At 44.2% G+C, this 26829-nt stretch overlaps 1 protein-coding gene across 1 annotated transcript in view; it reads right to left on the reverse strand.

The window, feature by feature from the left end:
* RHOJ (ras homolog family member J) overlaps positions 1–26571 on the reverse strand; it is a 60858-nt gene extending 34287 nt beyond the window's left edge. The window contains exons 1-2 of the mRNA XM_030240318.2: positions 26032–26571; positions 25695–25910 (exon numbers count right to left, since the gene is read on the reverse strand). Coding sequence (XP_030096178.1) covers positions 25695–25875 — 181 coding nt within the window. The 5' untranslated portion in view covers positions 25876–25910; positions 26032–26571. The remainder of the gene's footprint in view (positions 1–25694; positions 25911–26031) is intronic.
* Between the last annotated feature and the right edge of the window lie 258 nt (positions 26572–26829).

Here is a 26829-nt window from a genome sequence, read left to right on the forward strand (position 1 = left end):
ATGAGTCAGAGTTGCTGTTTGTCACTGCAGCTCGTGGCTGAAGTGCTCTGAATAACAGCAGGGCTCCCTCAGCTGGGTTGTGTACGACAGAGAGAGGCAGCCAGGGAGGTGCTTAATGTGCTTATGGCTTGCTCTAATGTGGTCCACTTCAAACAATTTATCTTCTGAAGTCCCAGAATCATGGAATCACAGAATCAGAAAATGGTTTGGGTTGAAGGGACCTTAAATTTCATCCTCCTAGACCAACAAGGTGCCTGGAGCACCAAAACTACTCAGGAATGAATGCCAAAAAAGAGCATTTCCCTGTGTCTTGTGCTGGATATTTATAATATGTTTATTTAAAAGAATGGTCATTTCCTAAGAAATTTGCTTTCCAATTAAAGTCTATAAAAAGAAATGTCTATGAAAGGTGAAACTGATTACTTTTCTCTAAAGACAGATTGAGTGGGAGCTGTAGGTGTTTCTTTGGAAAATATTGAATTGAATGAAATTACAGGGGGGAGAAAGGAAGCCTGGTTTTAATTAGTTTTGTTGAGAATTGTGGCTAGTGCAATATAGCTCAGAGAAGATATGGATGTCCCATCCCTGGAAGTGTTCAAGGCCAGGCTGGAGTGGGCTCTAAGAAACCTCATCTAGAGGAACGTGTCACTACCAGGGGCAAGGAGGTTGGAACAAGATGATCTCAAAGGTTCCTTTTCACCCAAACCATTCCACTGTTCTATGATATCTTTTATCCACACCTCAGAAGGAAGGAAGAAAACCATTTGGACCTGGATGGCAAATGTATGACTTTTTTCTCCTCCTGTACCACAGGTTGTGAGTGTTGTCCACATTCACACTGCTTCTGTGTGTGTAAACGTTAAAACTATTCTTAGTAAGGTTACTTCACGTGTGGACTTGCAAACAAGTGACAGTTGTGCTGACAGCAGAGCTAAAGGACAGGGAAATGCATCTGCCACATGCCAGGCATGTGCTTTCCTTGCAGAAGACTGAGGAGATGGTAGAGGAGATGGTAGAGGAGATGGTAGAAGAGATGGTAACATTCATCTGAGTGGTGCTCGTGTCTCTGCACTTGCGTAGTTACTCTACAGATTTTATTGATGCGTGACAGCCTCTGTTGCTCTGTGTGTGAAAAGATCTTTTGTCCCTTTAAATGTCACTTGCTGTCAAATTGAGGGAAAGCTTAGAAGCCAATGTTGACATTTATGCAAACAGATCTGAAAAAAATTTCTGGTGAGGTTCCACTGATGAACACTTTGGCCGTGATCTTACGGTTGGGGGTGTGTGGGCAGAGGTGTGTGCTCCTGCAGACCCTCTCTGACTGCTGGGAGAGGACACATATTTTTAAGTCAGCTATTTGCCTTCAGCTTTTTGCTGGACAGGGTTTTAGCAAGGAGCTTTGAGAGGCAGACGAATGACAGAAGAGCACAAAGCCACCAATTCTCACTGGGAACTGTATATCAGAAATGAAGTCAGGCTCTTTTGAAACTCAAAAGTTGCTTTATTATTTAAGAAATTGTCTAAATATTTTTAATTTTCCTTTTCCCTCCTCAAGCATTTGCATTTTTCTGTCCTGTTAAGTCCTACCTTGTTACCAGTTGTGAGGACCTGAATTTTGCTCTCAGCTGTTCCTGCAAAACCTCATCTTCAACCAATTAGACACCAGCCAGGTAAAGGATTATATTAGCTTTGCATGGAAACACACAAAGATCCATGAGGTTTTCATGGGCATGTTGCATTATGCAGTGATTCCTGGACTATGAAAAATCATTGAATTGTCTAAAATCATTGAATTGTCTAAAAACATGAATTGTCTTAAAATTATGTTTTAAGTAAGTGAATCTTGATTTTTTACTCAAATCTTTTTGATGATATACCAGCAGACATTAAGATCATAGTTGATAATTTAGTTTCAGATGTTAGGACCTGGGTTTTGTGTGTGCACCCAAGATATTTTTGTGGCAGAAATAAGAACTGAGAGAACAGAGCTCCTGTAAGGTTTGTGGATTTTAAGTGACATCACACCACTTCTGTCTTTCTGTCTCTCTGCTGCTAGAAGCTGCCCCAGAAGTTTGTCCTGCCAAGGCAGCTGTTTGTCTGTCTGTCAGTGACAGTCTCAAATTTGTCTGGAGAGCATTTAGGAGCTGTGCTCTGAAGAGAAGTCTGTTCCTGAAAGAAGTTTTCCCTTCCAGGCTTCTCAAGGTCATGCTTCACCATGAGACTTGAAAATCTCACATGACAGCGAACAGTGGGACAATCTGGTAAGTGTACTCAGAGGCTGAGCAAGCTGTCTTTTTTTGTATTGCTGTGTAAGCTTAAAAATGTAGAGAAACTCCACTGACTGTGCTACCAAACTTGGTGTTTCTCAGCCTGCTCCTCTGCTGCTGGAGTGACTTTTGTGAAGATGCCCAGAGCCCCCAGTCTGCTGCTTTGGTTATGTTTTCTGTTCTTTGGTGTTCCAGCATTTCTGATGTCTCCCTTGGGTAGAATCCCAATGAGCCAATGGAAAAATTGTGTCGAGAGTATTGAAAGCTGGAATTGGCTTTTAAGACCCCCTTCCTAATCTGACCTTGACACTGCCTGTAATTCACAACATATGCAGCTAGAAGGATAATAATAGCCTAGGAATGAAGGTTAACTGTCACCCTTCAAAGTGAAATCACTATGCAAAGTGGATACTTGTGTTCACCCCTCTCTACTCCATTATGCTCAGGTCTTAGAAATCCTTCTTTAGGACAGTAATGATTGTTGGCACAAAAGGTTTAAGAGCTGTCACTTTAAGTATGAAAAAAAAAATATCTTGAGTCATGTCAGATGATTTAAGCTGGTGTGCAAGACCAGCCAAACCAGAAGAAAATGTTCATTTGGAGTCCTGTCCAGTTAATAAATCACAGGAGCTTCACACCTGATACATGCCCCTTCTGTGGCTGTATGGGAATCAGCTCTCAAAAGCAGCACATGGTGTGACCCAACACCAAATGACAGCTGGAGTTTAGGGCACTGCTTTGGACCCTCAGATCACCCTGGAGAGCTTGCCCTGTCTCTGAAGGCAAGCTCACAGCCTGCATGTAATGATGAATAAGGATGATAGCAGCTGAGCTTGTTGGCTGCCATGCCCTACTGTCTTTAGCCCAGGCACAAGAGCTGTTATGTCTTTGGACTAAGAAAGTAGGGAAAGGAAGAACAAAATACTTCAGGAAGGAGCTTTCAGAAGCACTGAGTTCTGCAGAAGCTGAAGACTCATTTTCACAGAAGAGAGGCAACTCTGGATCGTGTGCTGCACTCGGATGTGTGCGTTTGCTGCATCTGGAACACAATGGGGACTCCATCTGCTGAGATGAACTCTGCACAACATGAAAAGCAGCCAATGCCTCCCCTGTATGCAACATACTCAGGAGAATGGCTCTGTTGTACCCAGCTTTCCATAGGAAATGAAAGAGCCTGCATTGTCCTTTCCAGGCACAGCCTGAATGCAAATCCATAAATACAGTTAATATGGCTGTTCTGCTTCCACAAGTTTGTTCTTACAGTCTCTACGTACTAAAATGTTAAGTCCTTAATTGAAATTCCACCTCCAGTGGAACAACCCTTCATCAGCTGTCTCTGGGAAAACAGGGCAGTGACAGCAAAATCATTGTGATGAGCTTTTCTATCCCCTCCTGTGTTTTTTGAAAATTTTCCATTATTTTGGCTAAGAAGTCAGAACTGGTCTGGAAACTAAGTTGTGCTTTTGATTCTCTATTATTGAGCAAAACACAACATAATTTAAAACAACTACCAAAATCAGAAACCAGTCCTTGCATTGCTTGTGAAGGGCCTGCTTTAATAATATTTTTTTCCAATGATCCTGTGTCTCAAGCAGCACTGAGTTACCATACCCATCTGGCCATATATATATTTAGATATAAATTGTTTTTCACAGCAGGGAATGTTTGCACATAATTTTACATAAAGGGGTCAAAGTTGTCATAGTTTTCATGTCCCCCTCCCCTCTCTCTCTCTCTCTCTTCCCTGTCTCCTTAGATTTAATTGTTGCTTTTTGTCCTTGTTGCTTTGATGAGTAACATTTAACAAAAAGCTCTCAGCTCACACAACACAGTTCTCCAAGGACAATTATGTGAGTCTTGAAGATATTACATGCAGCTCTGAGAAGGGATAGGGTAGAAATAGGGTCCCAGGAAACTTCCTGACTGCACATCTACCTGCCAGTCCAAGGCAAGGCATTGGAAATAGGAAATGGCAGATAGCAGGAAAATAGCAGATGGCAGATATCTCCCAGAGGTGCTGACAGGTGATTCAGTGTCTAATATTTGCACACATATAAGATCTCATGAATATATGCTAAATATGGCAAAACAGAATCTGCCATAGGCTCTGCTGTGGATCTGGTTGTCCTTGAACTCAGTTAATGCCCTTAGGGGAAATTGGTATTCTAAAATCAAAGGGTTTTGTGGGAACATGTTTACACACACACACATGCACTCACATTTACATTTAGAAAGAATGTCGGATGGACTTTGCAGATTTAAAGCATTCCCATGCCATGAACTGCCTTCAACCCCTTCTCTGACGGGGATTCTCCCTCACTGTTTGAAGAGATCCATCTCCCCCAGGTTTGACTTTGGTGGAATTGCTCCTGGTCTCCACAGTCTGAGGCAGGCAGCGATATTTTGTAGCTCTGAAATTGATTGGGAGGAGGAGGAGAGAGGAAGAACACACAAAAGCAGAGGGGGAGGAGGCAGGCAATCCATCAGACAATGTGGACTGTTTCCCAGCATCATCTAATGACTGCTTTGAATGGCTGAGAAATTACAGCAGAAGTCTTACAAAGGCAGAATATATGTTTCAATGTATAATTATATGGTTATATTGTAGTCATAAGGATAATTATCACAATAAAAAAAAAACCCAAATCATTAATCTGTGATCTGTGTGTTGTGTTTTATTTCTGCATTACAGCTATTTCATGCATCATAAAGTATTATCCACTACAGGAATTGGAAATTACTTGTTTTATATTGTTGTGGTTTTATTCTGCATCAATCTCTACGTGTTGTCAATGCATATTTCCCAAGAACAATTCACTGGCAATAATACTTCTGACCAAATATCTCTGACCAAATTCTGATGCACATACAGCCTGCAAATGCTGCCCCAGGTGGCTCAGGCTGTCAGGATCTGACCCAGTTCCACAGCATTTCACTCAATAAATGGCAACCTCTCATCTGATCCATGTGGGCATTTTATGGAGCAAAGTCCTCAATTTCAAGCCTTATAACTTGCACATGTGTTCCTGCCACCCACCATGGGCTAGTAATATTCCAGCTCAAAAAGGCACTCTTGGTTTTGCTTGTCTTGTACATGATACATGAGCATGCTTGTTTATGTGAAATTTGGGAGAACAAAGGCTAACTTGATCCCACCCTTCCAATAGGTTATATGTTTTTTCAACCCTGAAGCAAAATTCTATGTCTGTATGTTTTGGCTTTTAAACTCAATAACCTGCAGGCCTCAAACACATCAGAAAAGAAATGGAAATCTCATTATGACACAGAAGGTTTAAAACTTTGAACCAGAGGCTACATCAACAGCAAATGGGACACCACAGACATGCCCTTCTCCTTGGGACTTCCACTGGATTCAGGATGGAGGGATGCTGTGAAGGTTGTTTTACTTTGCCTCTGCACTCTTCAACCAGCACAGTATGTTGATGGTACAATGGCTTTTTTTGGATATTACTGTAGATTCCTATTTGACCAGATAAACAGGACAAGAACAGACAGTGTGACTTCAGAAGGTGAAGGTGAGATGCTGGGCCATGTGAATGAGCACCCACCCCCTGCCCACCCTTCCTCTGAACTGTTGACTGTGCCACAGGAATTTCACTGGGCAGTTGGATTTTAGCAGAAAACTTTTATTCTAAATTTTGGGCAGTTGAAGGTCATTTAGGCTATTCTGCAGGTATGAACTCCATTTAAAGAAAGAGGATCCTTCTGCCCTGAGCTTCCTATTCTCTCTTCCTCCCTGCTCCCTCTGGACTTTTACCTTGCTGCTCTGTATTGTTTTTCCACACCCTCCCTGCCTTTGATGTCTGCAATGCTGGATTTTTTTTTTTCCTTTACACACCTTCTTTTTGAAACCTTCTATTATTTTTGTGACCTTTTGGGGTACTTTCCATTCCAAGAGCATTCTTTGCAATACAGACTTGAAACAGAGAGGAATAATCCCAACCTGGTCTTCTGGGACATGTTTTTACACCATGATAGCCTGTGATTTTTAACCCTGCAGTGTCCTTCCCTGTGCTCCACGGGTGCTGTGCACAGCTCTGGTTTGCTCCCAGGGAGTGTGGAGCTTTCCCAGAGCTGTGTGGGTTGCTGTGTTGATGGGGAAGGCTGTCTCTGGAGGATGCTGCCACCAAAAGCAAAATGCCTCTGTCTGCCATCCAGCTATTTTCGCACAGCCAACAGTTTTAAGGCTTTTTCTGCACATGTATCCCCTGAAGGGAGTCTCTGGTGTCCTGCACTGTTGGTTTCCTAAGGGAAGGGAAAAACCCCTGCTTGGAGCAGATCCTTTGAGGGATTCAGAGCTCCCTGGAGGAATGCAGCCCTGAACCGAAGGCGTCAGGTGCAGCTGATCCCAGGAAAGCTCAGGGCTTACCAGGGTTGAGTGGGCCAGGGAGGGGGGAAGGAAGGATTTCTGGCCAGAACCCAAGGCCAGGCAGCTGGAGATTCACAGAGCTGCTCTATCTGCCCTGATTTCTTGGATGTGGAGCAGCCACTGAGGTGTGCAGAGGGCAGTGGGAGACTTGGCAGGTTAAACACAACCCCATGTAAGAAATGGGAATTGCAGCAAGGAATCCTTGCTTTTCAGCTGCTGGATATACAGGAACCTGCATCCTGCTGGGCTGGGATATACAGGAACCTCCAACGTTGCCCATGATTTCTGTGTGTTCCACACAGGGATACTGTTGCTGTTTATTTCAGGGGCCAGCCCTAGAAAGTGTGGCTGGCTGATGTGGCTGCCAAAGCTCTGCCACTCGGGCTTTGCTTGTCAGGAGTGAAAAACACGGCTGGTGCTTATGGCACTTCCAGAGCAAACACCAGCAACAGTCCCTTCAGTTTTGAGGCAGGCAGTTGTGTTTAAAAATGCTTCAGTCCTAGTGAGAAAGGCTGTGGGTCAGGGGACTGTTTCCCAGGGTTTGTTTTTAACCCTGTGGATGTTTTTTAGGGACTGCATGTGCTCCTCTGAAGTTTCCAGTTTGGCTGTGCTGGGCCAGTGATGCTGGCTGGTGTCTGAACCTATGCAGAGGGGACAGTGCTGGATTGTTCCAAATGAAACTGGTGCTGAACAGCACAGAGGCTTTGCATCATCACTAAAAACCAGGAATTAAATTATTTTTTGCTTCCACCCTACTGAAAAAATTTAAATCTAAACCTGTGAAGGTCTTGGGGGGCCAACCCTGTGTAATTTATGCAAAACAAAAGCAGGAGGATGATCATTCTCACTCCCTGAAGGCTGGCAGGCAAAAAGATTTGGATCACTTTAGCAGGCCCTTATGAGATGCAAGAACAGCATCATTTCATCTGTGCCTGAGTGTTTCAGCACAGTCACAACACTGAATTGATGGCAAAAGTGTGTGGCAGCAATTACTGCTGTGAGGGTTACTCTGGAAAGAAACACAGAAAATTAATTTAACTCCTGCACTCCCCACTATAAGGTAATTTGGACATGCTATATTCCCAGCACAGTTGTAAATTTAAAAACAAGCACAGCCAGGGCTGTAGCTGGAGAGGGACTGGATGGTGCAACTGATCAAAATGTGCTCCAGCACACACTGGAGTAAAGTTTACAAAAAGCTGCCTTTTAAATCTTGTGCCTACGATCTGTTTCATTCTGGAACAAAATATGGTTCTCCCAGCCTACAATATGGAGTGAGTCATAGTATTGCCATTCTGCTCCCAGCACAATTGGAGCATACCTATGGTATGAAGTGGGAGAAATATTTGGCCCAGAAGAAAGCTCCAGAATGTTTTTTTTTAATGTACTGTCAAGACACGCTTAATAAATGGAGAGTATTCTTTCCATATTGCGTAATCCCGACTTTCCTCATCCTGGGCTTTTTTCAGCACAACATCCAAGTGTGTGCTTATCTTTAATGAGAGTTTAAACCCAGATGAGTGTAAACATCATTAGAGGAAGGACTTTCCTTGCCATGCATGGAGGCAAACGTGTAATTACACCTGCACAGGGGCTGAATGAAGATATGGAGGGAAGATTTTAGTGGCAGGAAGCACAAGAACTTGCTGTGGTCCACGTTCTCTCACTCTGTATTTCTGCTGTTCCCCCCAGGGCAGAGCTCAGTGATCTCCAGCATCACTTATGGACTCAGCACTACTGGGAGAAACAGTGTGAAGGGCAGCAAAGGGAAAACCTGGCTGCCCAGCTGGAAAGGCTTTGGGGCACAGAGTGAAATCCCTGTCCTGGCCATGCCAACAGGAATATTGCCTTCAGCAGAGAGATTCCACTCCCTGTGTATGAACAGACACTGAAACAGAAAAGAAATCACGATGCAATGGCTGACTGGGAACTGGTTTGGCAAAGCAAACAGGGCTTAAACCTCCAGCTCTTCCAGGGTGAAAATAAAGGCAGGAGAAACTTTAGTGCACATGGGGGGGCAGCAGGGAGGGCTGTGGGTAAGGCTTTGGTCCATGACAGATGATTTGGCCATGATTCCTGCCCTGCAGCTGTGTGACCCTCCCAAGGCAGAGCCTCCCTCCAAATAAAATGTGAGTATTGACACAAACCTGCTTTTATGTATTGCTGTGCTTATACTAGAGACTGCTTATGGGTTGAACTTAATGTTTGCTTAATATATCCTACTCCTTGATGTTAAATACTGTTACTATTAACTGCTGTGATGCCTGCTGCCCACAGGGCTTTAATGATCAAGGTCATCTAAAATAACAGTGGTTCATTTTGTTTCTAAGCATTCAATAGTGTGCAATGGATTGCTTAACATTAGGCAGAGTATGCATAATTATGTTGTGCTCATATATGAAGTGTGTTTTTTTACCAAACAGCCCAGAAACCTTTCTTGCTCTTGGTAATGAGAGCTCTCCCAGAATCAGAGAGCTCATGAACATTTGAACCCTCCAGAGTGTGAAATAATAATGGCCAGCTGGTGCCATTTCAGTGGGGAAAGCAGTGAGCAAATGGCAAAGATATGAGAATTAAATCTTGTTTATACCGCACCTCTGAGGACCACTAAGAAACTGGTTTGGTTTGGTTTGGTTTTAAGAGGATTTCAAAACAAAGGGGTTTCTCAAAAATCTCTCAGAACAGCAACATTCCTCTGTACACTCAGGATCTTTGGACTTTGAGTTAGGAGCAGATTCTCAAATAAAGGATGGATTAACCACTGCTGAGACCCTCTGGAGAAATTAGGATGAGAAAAAATGCCAGGAAATGTACCCCTATATATCTCTCCAAACCCATCCCCTTCAGCTAAAATGCTAAATTGTTGCTGATATTTTCATAAGGCAGCCTGGGGTGTCTGAGGGGCTCCCTGACATTTAACAAGCAGCTGGTGGGAGTCAGACACTCCTCAGGTTGTATCTACCTGGTCAGTGATGGATTGGTGTTCACAAAACCAGGGCTAAGGTAAGCTGTGGGTGAGCTGTGGAAAATTTATATCTTCTTGTAATTGCAGGAACACACCAGGGACAAATTAACTCAATCCTAGGAATAATTTCATCCTCATAACCCTGTGTTCACCTTGCAATTTGGGGGTGAAACAAGGGCCATATCCTTTTGAACTCAGGACCACATCCCTTAGCCTCTGCTGCCATGCTTGCCTATGTTTGCTCACTCCAAAAAAGCTCTTTTTTTTCTCACCCAAGGCTATGTGGGTGATGGAAAACTGCAGAGGCTTTTTCTAGGAAATATGCTTTCTCTCTTGAACATTTCTCCCTGGAGTTTTTCCCTCCCCTGTTCCTTCAGACATATTGATCTCCACAGTCTCACTTCTTCCTGGTATAAGATCTGTTTTCTTTTAAGACAGCTACAAGTCTGGGAAATACACACCCTGGTGTCCAGGAGGGCAGAGGGAGGTATTTCTAGAAATAGCTGGATGACAAACAAACCACTACAAGTTCTACTCTTGGCTACCTTACTATAAACTCAGCCCATAGATATTTTTTTTTTTCTTTTTCAGAACTGAGGTTTCCCATCTGCCATATGGGTGAATACAAATCCCAGCAGATGTTAAAGAGACATCTGGAGTGTATCCATTGCACTCCCTGTGTCAGTGATCATCTCCCAGTTACTCTGTACTTTTGCTGAGCTAAGGGAATTTGTGGCCTTCCCTCCAACTGGGTGACTGCAGAAATTGTGATGTCAAACATCCTCTGCCACAGCTACCAAAGTCTCTGATGCTGAGACTCCTACTGAGCACTTGTATTTCCATAGCCAGGGCTTTAATGACCACCCCAATAAACCATTTTATAAACTAAAGCAGTGGGTGCTGAGGGTGGGCTTCCTGCTGGCCTGCAGGGAAAACCCTGATGGCTGTGGCAGGATTCTTGGCCATGGAGGAGCTGGGAAACTTCAGCAGCTCAAGAAGGTGAAAGAGGGGATTTGAATATCTTAAAAGTCAAAATGAGGGGGGAGGATTTCCCAAGGAACCCAAAATCTCTGTTTCCAAGCTGAATTTGAACAGGATCTCCAGCTCTACAAAGTGGCTCCAAAAACCCTGCCCTAATTTTCCATAAGAGGTAAATATATTTTTTTCTTTCATCCTCTCACATCTGGCTGTGGCCTGAGGTGTCCAGGCAAGAGAGAAAACTTTTCCAGCCAACTAGATATTTTTCTACCCTGGGAAAGACTCCATTGTACAGTGTGAATGCCAAAGTCCAGTTTCCTTCTGGGCTCTGCACATTTTTTGAAGTTGGTGTTTATTTTGCCTGATCTGCCCTGACTCTCTGGTTCCTGTTACTGTTCTCTCCTATTGTTGCTGGTGAACTCTGGCCCTTACCAGGATTTTGGTGGGGTTGCTTTTCTCTGAGCAGGTACATGGGAGATTTCCCAGAACTGGAGAAATGGCATCTGTATTCCCCTGCTGATCAACCTCTTATTCCTCTGATTATTCCAAAACATGGAGAGAAATAAAGCTCATTAATGAGCATCTGTAATTAACAGGGATTGAAATAAAGAGGGACATTAGAACTGCTGTCTTTGCTTAGCAAGAGGCATCTGTGAAATTCTTTGGGGAAAAATTTCCTGAAATGGAAACTGTAGGTACTTCTCTATTTGTTTATACAAATTAATACAACAAAGAAAGAAATTTGGGGGAAAAAAAATCCCCAAACATATGGCTTGTTTGTAATCTAATTCTTTGACAAAAGTAAAGCATAGAATTATTAATATATGAACAATTCCCTGCATGTTCTGTAAATATATAAGGAGAAAATTGAGACTTTATTCTTGAGAAATTATTTACTGTGTGTCTGTATCTTTATTGTGATTCCTTGGGAGCTTAGAGCTTTGCCCAGAATTGCATTAATTAAAATACCTTCTTCTTTTTTTTTATTTTACTCATCTATTGTCTTTTTATCACGTGTCATACATTCCTTCCCCTCAAGGGTTTCCTGATTTAGGTTTGCTTGGCCCCAGCTCTGTGAACCTTCCAAAACCAGATGCACCCAAGTCTTGTGTGAGCACAGCCAGCCTTGAAAAAGATTGCCTAAAATCTATTACTCCTTCCTTTTACTATCTGAAAATGTATTTACCACAATTTCTTCATGCTGAAGATCATCAGGCTAAAAGCCATTTATTATGGCAACAGGCATAAATATTTACAACTAATAGAGGCAATATCTAATTTTAGGCACCCACACCCACCACCCTGACTGGGAAAGGAAACCAGCCTCTTTCAGGTTATGCTTCCAGCTCTTCTGAGGAAGCAAATCCATCAGGCACCGTCAGTAGTGACTTCTCACTACTTCTGTTGACTCTGTTTTATTTCTTGCCTGACAGCTCACAGCAGGAACACATTCAAAAGGGTTGCCCACATAGGAAATCTGAAATTCAGTGCTCCTCAGACACCCCAAATGAACTTCCTTAGGTCAGATGTAATTCATACTTATGACAGGATTTTGAGCCCTCCCTGGAGAAGCTCCTGGGAAGGACTGACTGGTTTAGCTCCAGGCTTATGGAATGAATCCCTCCTATCACACAGCAGTGCCTTGGCTTGTTAATGTGACAGACAACAGAAATGCAGATATATGGGCAGGATCCTGGGGGTGATGTGACAGAAATGGGGATATAGGTTGAATTTCAACTGAACTGATTGCACAGAACCCAGTTCCCCTGGATGTAGAATGAGCTCCCAGTCAGGTCCTTTATTTTTCCTCCATAGTTCACAAACAGCATTTCTAGAACGTGGGCACAGACACCTCCCTCCATGTCCACTGGGCAGCACAGCTGAGTCCTTCTTTCAGTGTCACTAACTTTGGGGACCACTCACTGGAGCAAGATTGTGTCTGGCAGAAGGAAGATGTCCCTTGAAAACCTTTGAGTGTTTGGGATAGCTTCCTTCTTCTGGGAATCAAACATACATCATCTTATAAATCAGAAATGTGGATTTATTGGACATTTATGTGATGACAGAAGTCATCAAAAGAGAAGAGGAAAAACCTTCCTGCAGTAGCCTGTACCAGAGAGAGTGAGGACAGGATGAGCAACACTCAGCTCCAAGACTGTTTTCCCTTCTCCTGAGCACTTGCCTGGTTGTGCCATCAGGTTTGCCAAGGCTTGTGAGGATTGCCAACCTCTCCCTGCAACCACTGCAGCTCTTCATGTTGAGAGAGCCCAAAACCACACCTAAACTCATGTTATTTGAAGCACTTCCCTTGGAATTTTTTGTCTTTGCTGCACAAACATTTCACTTAGGGGAAGCCTGCCCTTGGTTAATAATGATTGCAATACAGCAACTGGAAAAAGGATAATAACAACAGCTAAGTGGAACTGGCCAGGGGATGATAATTCAGCTTTGCGACAACTTCTGAGGTTTTACAATTTGTTTTCATTTTACAATGGAATGAAAACAAAACCTTCAGATATTATGTTTTCAATTTGGGCCTTTTTTGCTGCACTGTCAGAAATAACCAGAGGGCCCTGGACCTCAAGAATTTGTCCTCTCAAGTATTTTAAAAATGCTTCAGCTTTTGTGAATCAGCATTTTCTCTTGGTGGGACAGTCCATGAAAAATGCTCTGGCCAGAACTTCTGCTAACCCCAAAAGTTCAAAATTATGAGTCATATCCCCCAAAACGTACTCATTACAAATCACTTGTTTTGTGATTTATGGACATCTTCTGGACTGTCTGATCTCAAACATACCTTTCCCCCCATCCTCTAAGGATGTACATTTCTTTCCCACACTTCTCCACTTCTTCTCTCCTATTTACTTGGCCATTTTTTTGGTTCTCATGCAGCTCCCTGGCTCGTTTGACCTTCTCTAACTTAGACAATGCTGAGATAATATTTTTATGGAATTCTGTGGCAGGGCTTGGCCAGGAAGGAGGTGGCTGCTGGAATGGATAGTGGTCACCGTGGGGTGGTCCCACCACCACCCTGCAAAGCCCTGTCTGGCTGCTGGCTGGTTCTCACTCATCTCAGATGACATTTTCCATGGGGCAGAGCTGACATCTGTCAGGAGGAAGAACATCTGCTCTCATGCCCTTGGCCCTGGCCAGCCTGGCAGCACGGGAGGGAATCAGAAGAGACACCTGGTACCAATTATCACCCAGGGCAGCCGCTCTGTGTGCAATGTCTGTGGTTTGGTTTTGGACCCTGCTGCCTCAGAGGTGGCTCTGCAGGATCCATAGCTGGTTCTGGCCAGCTCCATGGCCTATGCTGCACCCAGGAAAGTTTTGGGAAAACAATCTTTCTTTCTTTTTTCTTTAGCATTTCAGGTGGAAAGACCCTGCTCATGAGAAAAAAAAGGCAGTGTGGAAAATAAATACCAAGAAATGGAAATGTGGCTATTCATTCTGAAAGCTGGAGGGAGCAGCAGAAAGGAAATCAGGACCTGGAAAGACTACATGTGATGGAAAGTAAAAGGTGCTTTCTAGTCAGGAGGTTTTTGTAAGAATTGTCTCATGCCCCTCACCAAGACATACTGTGAATGCATTGGCCAGGGACGAGGCTCCCCCGTGCCCTCAGGATTTTCCACCCTGTTGGGCATAGTCTCAAAATACTGTTCTCCTTGCAAAATCGTTGCAAGACTTACATTATTATTTTTCTTTTCCTAATCTCTCATGTTCATGCATTTAAATAGAAGGCAGGGGGAGAGAAGCCCAGTTGGAGGCACCATATGGAGAGAACACAAGTTATTGCTGTTCCCCCATTATCTTGGCACAGATTTCCTTTGTCAAACATTACTTCAGATTTGGGACCTCATTTAGTATTCACACTCCCCGTTGCTTCTTCCTTCCTTGGAAGCATTAGGAGGGACTTATGGTATTGCTACAAGGAGCTCTTTACAGGAAAGGAAGTAAATTGGGCAATGTGATTCAAATAATGGAAGAATGAATTATTTCACCATTTTAGCAGTTTCCCGTGAGGGACACTTGAGGGAGAAAATGCACTTAACACTCTAAAGTATTAAAATAAAAGAACCACAGCAACCTCACCCAACTGGACTTGAACCAAACCAAATGGTTTAGGTAAATGCCCAGCAGATCCTCAAGTGGCACAATCCGTGAGAGACACTATTTCTGTGCGTGGCAAGGAAAATTCTCCATATTAATGATATCATGAGCTGGCTCAGCTAATTTGGACTTCATCCATAAGGCCTGGTTTCTGGCAGATTAGCTGAAATTTTTTTGAGTATGAACTCCTCTTTTAATGTTGAGATTGATCCTGTTTTCATGGCCGATATTCCTGGAAAATATTTTCTTAAAGCTGTACTTCACATATATTTATTTTAAAATGAGAGGTGTTGCTCCCTTGAATTCCTGGAAGAGGCTTAAAATATCTTGAGTAGCAACTAGAAGGTAGTGAGATGAAGGGAACTGTGCTGGATTTTTGCAATTCACTGGTTACATTACTGGCTACCCAGAACAAAGCAGAGCTGCACTGTGGAGATAAAGGGTCTTTCTAGGAGCTTAAATCTTAGCATCCTAAGGGCCTCCTAGAAGTTGTTCATGGTTTTGCTGAAAATTTTAATGGCAAGTTTTCAATGAGCAAAAATGGGCTCAAACTAGACAGCAACTACAAGCAATTCTACAGGCTCCTTTGTGTTCTTGATACAGCTGAAAAGGTTTGTGTGTAGCTATAACTAAACAAAAATAAAGATACAGTTTCCAAACAGCTCTCTAGAGCTATTTTGTGATTTATACACAGGTACACCACGAGCCCTCAGGGAAGTTTGTGTGCCCATGAGGAGCCATTTGGGAAGCAGGATCATACAGCCCAAACCCAGCTGGAATGGACACCTGAGGTCCTGGGCATTACTGCCACAAGCCTTTGCTTGATACAGACAGCATAAAATAGATGGTCTCAGGAGGCATTTTCAGTGTGAGTTTGTGCCAGAGCTGAGATTGCCTTGTGGAAATGCCTCAACTTCTAAATAAAAAAATCAAGTCTCTGCATTTCTGCTGCTCCTGGACAGAGACTTCAGCAACTTGGCTCCCAAAATTAGACATAGATGTTGACTTTACACCCAGTTATGGGAGAAAGCCAGTTCTGAAATGGAGCTGGGGCATTGCTCAGAAACCATGTGTGTCCTAGATGGGGAGGGTCTGGCCTGTGAGGACACGGCCCCTGGATGGCTGCCAGCTCTGAGGACGGAGCATGAGACAGTTTGTGAACTTAAAACACATTTTCCAACCTTATGGGATTTTCCTTTAAGTCTGTTCTCAGCAAAGCAGCATATTATTGCAAATAGATGCTCTTTTGGTCCCATCTCCCAGGGGATAGAAATTAATGCTATGTTTGAACATGTATGCTTTCCCACTCACTGCTGAAGCTGTGCTTTTCCTTAAAGTCTGCAGAGAGCTGAGCATGAGCAGATACTGTTAATGCCATTACTTCAAAGTTAGAGCTGGAGTCAGGGCCAGAGAGTCTCTAGTGAGAGACGTGGCCTCTGTTAGCAGGGGTTGGAAAGCACTTTCAGTGAGTCATCTCAGGCATCCTCCTGCACTGTGGCAGGACCTTGCTGTCCAGCCCCTCTGCACAGCCCTCTGTAACTCTTTCAGGTGCCTAAGTGCTGGCTCCTGTGCTCACCCCTGGGACTGCTGTGTCCTGAACCAGGAGTGAGGATGTTGGTACAGCCCAGTGCTGCTTTTCCTTCTTGCTCCAATGCCATCACCCTCCTGACTGTGCCTCCCGTGCCACTGTGCTTGGGAATATTTTCACAGCTGTCCATCTCCTTCCTCTGGGAGTTGTTTCTTTTTTTTCCCCCCCAGTATTTCTCCTGTCAGTGAAAGTTTTTTTCCAGCCTTTTCTTCCCCTGGGGGTGGTTGGTGTATTTGTGGATTCATTGCTGTGCCAGTTCCCGAGGTAAAAAGGCAACCCTGGGGCAGCCCCAGTGCTGGCCTTGCTGCTCCTCTGGACACACACACTGAATGTGGGAGCTGAAATAACAGCCTGTCATGGTCCTTCAGGCCTTCCCCTTCCCTGGGACCCCAAACACCACTTTGGATATGAGGACTAGCTGGGGGACAACAACTCCCAGCAAGTGACTGTGTCCCCCAGGACCCTTCCAAGCCACCTTGCCTCTCATTTGACTTTCCATTTAAGAAGAGGGTTTTGATCTTGGCCTTAAATCAAGAAGGAGGGAGACCTCTCACTTTGAATGCAAATGATGCTAGATATTAAATAAGGTAAATCAACTTTTTTTCGTAATCTTTTAATTATTAGACATTAATTTTCTCAGATATTATGTGGGGAGAAAAGGGAGATGAATTCTAGTTCAATAATCCTGTTTAGAATTCATTCATTCACTCCCCCTTGGCATAAAACATTGGGTGACAATTCATAACACTTTCATTCTTTAGTAACATATTCCCTGATTTAGGTGGAAGACCCCTGGCTTGAGGTACAGGGACAATATAAGTGGAGAATGGCAAATGGTCACTCTTAAAAGTAGATGAGAAATATAACTTTTATTTTTTTATTGCAAAGATAAATAATAATTTGACAGGAGATGTCATCACTGTTTAATGACTTTGTCTGAACAGAACAATTGAAGGAAATATGTTTGCTCTTCCTCATCCCTTGCCATTTCCATGATGTCATTAGTTCTGGCCATAACAACTGGAAATTCAGAACATAGGAAAGGCACTGCCTGCATGGCAAAATCCACTCAGTGATGCAGAGCAGCCATGATGAGTATCACCAGTGCAGACATCAGAGTATCAACTTTATCAAGAGAGCAGAAAATGAGCAGCAAGTTTTAGCAGAGGTATTTGGTATTGACTTGTCAGGAACTAAGCCATTGCAGTGATGACTTAGTGAAAAAACTGCCACATCTGGTGGTGTTGAAGTTTTCATGTCTAGGAATTTGGCTTCTTAGACTTCTTTGCTGAATTTTTGTTTTTCTTTCCTACATGTGGAGCATCTTCTGCTGTGGAGCATCTGCTTGGCTGCCTGCTCTGGCACCACCCACAAAGTGCCTTTGTCCCCTCTTGTGGGCTGCTTGGCCACATGTACTGAGTCAATTATTGATTTTCAGATAGTGGATGTGACTAAGTTCAAGCTGTAGAGATTGTCCTTAAAGGGACAATAGACACAGTTTCAGTTTTGGCCTTCTCAGCTGGTGTCACCTCCTGCAATACTGGGCAGATGACAAGGGAAGGAAAGACCAGGCCTGACTGTCTTGGAGTAGAGGAGAAGAAAAGGGTCATTTTTAAAAATCCCTTAACGTCTCTCTGCAGCAGTCCACTGCTGGGTAAGCAAAATTCCAAAATCAGTTTGCCTATCCATAAATCAGAAGAATCACACCAAAAAGTTATTTTCTAAAGCCCTGGGCACAAGGTGTTAGGTGGGGCCAAACTCACAGCCTGGTGTCTTCACTTCTGACATAGTAGTGGGCAACTTTAACATAATTTGCCATTCACCAGGCCAAATTTAGGTCTTTTCCTGAGCTCTAAACCAAGGTTGTGCCAGCTCATTCCCTGCAGAAGTCTTTTCCATTAGCTAATGATAGCACTCAATCTCCCCAGTACATGGTTCAACCCCCTTTTTTGCACACCTTGTTAAAATTCTGTCCTCAAGAATTTTTATAAAGTGATAAGTTCCCTGGGTTAATCACATTCCATGCAAAGAAATATTTCTTTTTAAGCCATTTGACTTTTCCTTCTTTCCAATCCATTCCCTCAGGCCTGTGGCTGACCTTAAGAAAAATCCCATCATTCTACATCCAAACCACCAACACTCATTCAAATGGTCTAACTCCTTGTTTAGTATTCTTTGTGATTCCTCTTGCCCTTCAAGCACCACATATCTAATACAAAAGAGTAGACAGTGGGGCTTAGGTGGAATTTAGGCTGGATAAATCTGGATAAAGCAACATGGCTGCTCCATCTACTCCTCTAATTCCTGGCCCTATCCTTTGTGATGTGTGCTGTAGTTTCCTTACTCTCTACACCCAGTTTTCAGACTGCCAGTGCCATTCATGGTGCAGTGTTGGCCCCTGCTGTGCTTGGAGCACAAGGACATCCACTGGCTGCTCCTGTGGGCTGGAGAAATCACTTCTGTGTGTTGGGCTGTCAGCTGAGTCCTGGCTGCTGGTTGGTGTGGGAATGGTGCAGAGCTCTTCTGGGCCATAAATTCAAAGTACAACCAAAGCAGAAGCGGCAGCAGTACTAAGAGAAGCTGCACAACGCAGCCAGGCAAAGGTAAGAAGCAGCTGGGGTGCTGCTCCATTCACAGCTGTAGGGGCAGGGGACAATGGGGACTTTGCCACCACAGTGCTCAGAGCACTGCTGCAGAAACCCTCTGGCCTGAGAAACAGAAACCCAAAGCACACACCTCTGTCTCCATGGGCTTCAAGTGGACTGTGCAGGCTCAGGACAATACAGGGATGTGTGTGAGGAAGAGATAGCAGTGATAGTTATCTCGGGTCTCTGCATGCTGACAGCACCTCCAGAAGGAAAAGGCCCTAAAATGCTTGGGGTGTATGTGGAGCCTCCCAAATGAGTGTGAGTCACAACCATGGTGATTCAGGCAAAAGGCATCTTCTCAGTAAAAAACTGTTCAGGCTTCCTAGATGGGAAAAACCTGAGGATCACTACATCACCTCTGACTTGTATGACTCAGGACAGAATTAAACCTTCTTTTGGGAGACTGAGAATTAGTGGTTCTGTAAAATTCACCTTCCAAAAATCCAGCCATGGAAACATTTGAATTGCACTGGTGTGTTTGTTGTGTTCTCATACCTTAATTGTTTTATTGAGAACCCTGGTCTATTCTGCATGGTACCAGCAAGATTGGCAGAGAAGTCTTTTGAGCTCCTGAGAGGCAAAATGAACATATCTGTTGAGTGGCTGCCAGTTTAAAAGAGTCAGCTCTTAAGAGAGTCAATGCTTCCTTGTCTCAAGGCTAAAGTTCAAATCTGTGTGATCAAAATTGGATGAACATTAAAAGGGAAAAAAACCACCCACTGCACATATCCATGCAAATAAACATCACAGCTCTCTTTCAGTGCTATTTATATCTATTGGAGTTTAATGACCCCAAACATTGTATGAGGAGTTTCTCTAATGTGCTACCAAGACTGTTCATAGGAGACAACTGTCTCAAGAATGTGGCAGTGTGAAGACTCCCACGGCAGAACCCGTGCAGAAATTGCAGATCTGCTTGGGCAGTCTTTTCCTGTCAGAGCTTCAACAGGGAAAAAAAAGTGATGGTCTTGGGGTTATCACTTACACAAGTGGCAAGCAGGGATGGGTTGAATGCAGTGTGCATTAGCAATCAATTCAAAATGGCTAGCACACCAAAAGTCTGGACTGATGTGCTCTTGTGCCTGTAGCTGGAGAAATTTAGGATGTTTGGGCTCCCCTTGGGTTTCTGCCATGTCTTGGCTGGTGTTTCCTGCTCCTTGGGAGAAGCTGCAAGGCAGAAGAGCTGCCTGGTGCTTTGGCCTGTATCCCCTGGGTGCTCCTGCCTGTCCCAGGACAGAGAGCAACCAGCCATGGGCAGTCCCAGGATCACTGACAGCCCACTTCCAAATCCTTTCCTCCATGGGAGGATGTCAGGAACAGGGATGTGGGTCACTGCTGTGACATACAGACAGGATATAATGGATCTGTGGATTTGCACAGGTACAAGCTGGGCAACAGCAGTCATACTGCTTCTGTGCTACTAAAAATGCCAGAGCAGGAGACTCCCTTCTTGCACAGCTTGTCTGGCAAGGTTGGGATCACTGCTCTGTGGGACTGGTGATGCTCCAGCTCACTTCAGTGCAAAGTCAGAGAGATTACATTGAATCATCACTGAAGAACAAAAAATGTGTCTCCTAACAGTAAGTAATGTCTCTCTTCTTCTATATTGCTTTTAATTTGCAGAGCCCCAGTCAGGGCTGAGCTATCCTGTATGCTATTAATTAGCTGATCACATGCCAATGCTAATTTTTTTCAAATGGGTTCACTATTTATAACATTCACCAGTTTGTGCTGACACATGAGGGGAGCAGGGACATATTTACACCATCTACTTCTTGCAGATGCTTTGCAGTTCTCCCTTGGAAGGACTGACCTCTCTCATTTATCAAAGATGCAACTTTGGCTCCTAAAGCTGTTTGTATGGTATTCATCTCTGTATTATGCCTGAACTAGAGCTGAGTTTAAGACTCACAACCCTCTTTTCTCAGACTTCAGCCATCTAATGAGTCCAATCATCTTGTCTGCACAGTGGGCCAAGTTAGCTGCATGCCATTGTCACTGTTCTGTAAGCATGGAGAGGTTTTTTTTTTAACTTACAAGCAATGCACTTCTGTAATAGAATGGAATAGTTTCAGATGGATGGGGCCAGTAGTGGTCATTTAGTCCTGCTTGACCATTTCAGGGCTGACCAAAACTCACAGCACATAATTAAGGGCCTATTAAACACTGACAGCCCTGGGGCATTGATCACCTCTCCAGGAAATCTGAATATAAATTTTAGGGCAAATAAAATTCATGCTAAAAATTGCTATGTTTTTAGGCTTCATGAATATAAAATGGGATGCTCAGTGGCTTCCTAAGTAACAACACACATTTTTCTCATGTCTTTAACAGAGCAAGCCAGCTACCTTTGGTACTATTAAACCAACTCTGCTAGTTGTTGAAATGAGTTTTTTTGTTGGTCCAACCTCAGCCCTAAATAAACATTTGTAACCTCACATAGCTAGGCACAATACAAGTCATCCTGGCTGAGAGACCTTTGCTCACGGAAAGCCAGGATTTGATGTTCAAAAGACAGAGTGGAACCAGCATGTTGAAGCATCTACTCACTATCCAAACAGCCCCTATTGTTCCAGTTATTGCCAGCAATATCCTGTTTGTCACTGGGATAGCACTTTGGTGAGCCTGCCCTAGAAAAGCCATTTGCCTTGTGGCTAAACACTTCCAGTGTGGGGCTTGGAAATTCACCAGAGCAAGGAAACCTACTCAGGGCTCTGGCCTCCAGCAAAACCTCTTCAAAATGCCTTGAGAAATAACCAGACTCATAAAATTCCATGCATCCAATGAAAGAAAACATTTTCATATCCAAGTAACAACCTTGCCCTCCCCATCTGTCTGGCATTGCTCTGATTCTACTCTACACCCGTCACATCCCAACACTGGCAACAGGCCCTGAAGAAATTCGGTTTTGTGGACTGTGGGTGAAATCTGAGGCAGGATATTACTAGTGTGGAGCTAATAACTGGTCTGGACTTTTGTACAGTGCAGCTGCACACATGGTGAGCCACCAAGAGCTTTTCATGCCAGGCACTGCTGTGTCCGAGCTGTAAATGCTGTGTGAGTTCCCTGCAGGAATACCTGCTCCTTCCCTGTGTGAGTTCCCTGCAGGAATACCTGCTCCTTCCCTGGCTGAGTTCCTGCAGGAATACCTGCTCCTTCCCTGGCTGAGTTCCTGCAGGAATACCTGCTCCTTCCCTGGCTGAGTCCCTGCAGGAATACCTGCTCCTTCCCTGGCTGAGTCCCTGCAGGAATACCTGCTCCTTCCCTATATGAATTATCTGCAGGAATACCTGCTCCTTCCCTGGCTGAGTTCCCTGCAGGAATACCTGCTCCTTCCCTATATGAATTATCTGCAGGAATACCTGCTCCTTCCCTATATGAATTATCTGCAGGAATACCTGCTCCTTCCCTGGCTGAGTTCCTGCAGGAATACCTGCTCCTTCCCTGGCTGAGTTCCCTGCAGGAATACCTGCTCCTTCCCTGGCTGAGTTCCCTGCAGGAATACCTGCTCCTTCCCTGGCTGAATTATCTGGAGGAATACCTGCTCCTTCCCTGGGTGACACTCAGCTCCTGCCTTTGATTTTCTTAGAGGCAGGTTGGGTGCACCTTTTATAAAGTGGTTTCAAGCTCTTTCATGTGAAAGGCACTGAATAAGCACCGTGTAGACTAATAGTGCAGGAACTGAGTTTTTGCTTCCCCTGATCACTCCTGTTGCTACATCCACCTGCTTCAGCAGCAGGAGCTGAGGAGATGAGATGCAGCAGGGCAAGTGCACAGAGCTGGTGCTGCAGGGCCATGAACAGTTAAGGCCTTGGCCACAGCACTGGTGCAGCTGGAGCTTTTCCCAAAGCTGGGCTGGAGAGCATCACTGTCTCCCCCGAGTCGCTGGAGCCGTGGCAGTGAGAAACTGCTCTGAGATCACCACTGGAATCCTTGGGTTTTAATGCTTCTCCTCCCCACCCCCTGCATTTTCCATTAGGAGGAAGTAAATTGGTAAATGCCCCAGGAGTCACAGCCAGGCTGTGACCTGGTGAGGCAAGAGGGAGCCCTTGCTAACACACCACTGCTGGTAGTAATGCCTGGGTGGAAAACCTTCCCTGGAAAGTGAAGCTTTGCAAAAATCTGCAGAAATTAATTGCTTGTGAGCATTGCCAGCACAGAAATGAACCATTGAATCTGAGGTTTTCAGCTTGTTTGGGAAAACTGAAACAGTTTCAGCAGTGACAAGGACAGGGGTATTTAAACCATTTTCATGGGGTAAATTCAAATGTGATTTTCCAGAGCCTCCTACACCCTTCAGGATCTGTCCATGTGTGCAGCTTTCCCATGTGCTGTGCTGCCACCATGCCCGTGGTACCTCTGTCCCACCTCTGCTCTTCACCATGGGCTGCCATGCAGATGGATGTGGAAAATCCAATGGAAGATCCTAAAAACTGGAAGCTCAGGGGCAGAGTTACCCCAAGTGAGTTCTTTGCTCAGTCAATACCCACAGTATTTTAAATAGGATGTGCTATACTTTATGCCATGTAATATTTTTATGAGTGGGATTTTTCCCAGCACTCTGCTCTAGAAGTAATTCCAGCTGCTTGACTCTGTGTGCAATTTTGTAGTGAAATCAGCTTAATAAATGATGGGATTCCTCAAAAAACTGAAATTCCATTTGTGATCAATGCTAGTTTTGACCACCACCACTGGACAGGGATTATCTCAGAACAGCATGTTAATAAACAGGGCTATTTTTTCCTCTTATCTTTATGAGTTTTCTCACTGAAAATACTTTTATATTTATCTGCTATATTAGTTAAGAAGGCAGATAAAAATAGCTGGAGATATTTTAGAGGGTAAGTGTTCAAACCCTGAAAATGAGGCTTGATTTAAAAGTGCCTTCATACTTCTTTTACCCCAAGGAAATCAGGATTATGCTGCTTCATCTTCCCATCCTTCCCTCAGCCCTTGTATCCCTCAGTAACTTTTGAGCCCAGTGGCAATTTCCAACACTTCTGGCAGAGCAAAGGGAATCAAAGCAAGTCCCTGTGAGTCACCTGTGGCTGGTTAGGGAGGAGAAGCTCAGAGTGGTGCCCCCACCAAGTGCCAGCCTGCCTGGCTGGCATCACCGCCCTTGTGTGGGCACAGCCCCCATGCCCACATGTGTGCCCCCAGGCTCACACCAAAACCACCAAGACTGATGCCCACATGGTATGGCACCAGCTTTGGGATGGCTTTTCCCATAGGCAGAGGAATTTGCAGGGCATGGAGGAGAGTGGGAGAAGGGCAGTGGGTGCTGGGATCAGCATTTTGTAAGGGGTGAGCAGATCTGAAGTCATCACAGGAAAGCTGGTGCTGTTGCAGTATAAGGCAGCCCTGAGGGATTTTGGCTCATGGAAGCACATATTTCCAACAGGCACTATGTTATGTTTAATATATGTTGTATATCTTGTCTGTGGAAATGTTTTTTTTTTTCTAAAGGGATCACTCAGTCTGGAGGGAAGGGCAGAGGAAAGAGGGAGCTGCTTGCATTAGAAGTGACGCTGCCCACTCTTGTGGAGGGAAAGCTCTTCACATTTCCACGGGTCAGATTCTGCAATTGCACAGCTTTCTTGTTTGGCCAGTTCATCTGCTAAACCTGACACAGAGCCAGAATGCAAACAGGGATTTTTCCCATTACAGAATACCAAATCTATGATAAGCCACGCCATGAAAATTCAGTTTTTAAGGAGGTGGAGAGAGAATGAAGGAAACTCCAACTGCTGCTGCAAGATAAGCAATGAGTTTTGCAGTGCTTCTAGAATCTGTGTCTGGGATCTCATTAAAAACCCCCATAAGCCAAAGGAGCACTGTGAGAAGAAAAACAGCAGAATTTGGGATAGTAAAACTTAAGCAGATGTTTGAACACCAGTTTTAGCCTATGAAACGTCTGTGTGATAACTTTGGACACAGCTGGACAAAGTCAGTAATTGCTACAGAAAGAGGCCTGTGAATATTGTACTCAATCTGTGGGTCTGTTCTGCACAGCAATGCAGTGAATATCAGTGGTGACCTTGATTATGTTTGTGCTTTTTCCTTATACTACAAATTCTCCTACTATGAAGGATTCAAATCAATCACCTCGTCTGCTTTTCACTACCATCAAGTTGTAGCATTAAAATCTATTTATAGATGGAGTAACAAACTCCATCTCTGGAAGGAGAGTTATATACTGACAGCTTGGAAAGAGACTGTGGTGTTTTTTTCAAGGATAACTCCTAAAATAGGATATATTCTCAAAGATTATTCCTTAAAAAGGGTATAAATATTGTAATTTATGCATCATTTGCCAAGAGGGACAAGATTGTGGTGATGGCTTATATATACATACATATATATATATATTTATATAGAGTCTTTCTAACTGCAAATTGCAAAGCTCAGAACTTCAAAAACTAACCAAGAATACAAAGTGATAGAGGCTGAATTACGTTTGTTGTCCCAAAACACAGTGGATTTAACTGCATCCCTAATGCTTCTTATTGGCCAAACACAAGACAAAAATAAGAAGCAAACAAATAAGATCTCGGAATAAATCCTGCATTGTCCCAATTTTATGAGCTGCCATCTAAGCTGCCTGGCAACCATCCAGGCCTGAATGACATTCCTGGACAAGAAGTAACCCGTGCATCCCTTTTGAACTGTCCTCTCCTCGAGCTGCCTTCACCTCCCACCTGGCTGTCCTGCAGCTCTCTGTTAAATGTCTTTTAAAGCACTTTCTTACCTGCATAGTGGTCAAACACAGTGGGGACATACTCCTCTGGGAAGGCATCATTGGCATAGCTCATCAGCAAACAGGTTTTCCCAACTGCACCATCCCCAACCACCACGCATTTCAGCATCTTCTTGGTGTTGCTCCTGCTGCTCCCGTCAGTGCAGTTGTCATTTTCCTCCTTGCAGTTCATTCTTGCTGCTGCCGCTGCTCTTGCTGCTCCCAGGACTTCCAAGTGCACATGAAGGAAAAATGAAGTGCGATTGTATTGACTTTTCCTGAGTTTGGAGAAGGAGGGGGGTGGGGGAGAGGGGGGAGAGCAGCAAATCTCAAACTCAGGAAATCATACTAATGTTTCCAGGCTGTCACAGCCGCTTCTAACAGTTACCAGATCAGTCAAGAGGATCATCGAGGTGAATAAATTAAACACACAGAGAGGAATAGCATAAAAAAAAAAAAAAAAAAAAAAAAAAAAAAAAAGGAGGGATCTGTCCTTTTTCGTTTGTCCCAGTCAGGAAATCCTCATCCTGCTCGGCCGTTCCCGGTCTGTGTTGCGACTTCAGAAAATATCAGCAGCCCGCGGCTTCGATCCGCGTCTCCCTTCCTCCAGCCTGGCCGCAGGAACCCGGGATTCCTGTTAAATCCACTCCATTTTCCATCTCATTTCTACATGGAGGAGAGTCTGGAGGTTTTTAATGGAGTTTTTCCTTTCTTTCTCCAGCTTGCTGTGTGTCAGGAAATCATGGGTTTCCTGCTGAATTCCATATTAGGATCAGTGGGCTTGTGAAGGGCTGCAAACAATGGGAGCTCTGTGTGTATTTGTACTTTGGAGGAACTCTGCCAGGACATGGAGAAAGGAAAACACTAGAGGTCCCCCTGCAGAATGAAGTTTTTTAGGCTCTCTGCTCCATCCAGCTGCTCTCGGGGCTGCCGGCCCCGGCGAGGAGGATTTGGGAATACGGGAGTGCTGGAGATGCTGCGAGCTCTGCCCCTGTCCCAGGGATTCCTGCTGATCCCAGGCACGACCTCCTCTCATCTCAAACAGGAATCTTCTCCCATTTGGGAAAGGGAAAGGGGGAGGTGGAGAAGCAGAGAGGAGGTATAGTGGCTAGATAATGTCAACTTTCTGTCTCTGTAGCTCTTTAAA

The sequence above is a fragment of the Serinus canaria genome, chromosome 5 (assembly GCF_022539315.1).
Source record: "Serinus canaria isolate serCan28SL12 chromosome 5, serCan2020, whole genome shotgun sequence".
Classification (NCBI taxonomy): domain Eukaryota; kingdom Metazoa; phylum Chordata; class Aves; order Passeriformes; family Fringillidae; genus Serinus; species Serinus canaria.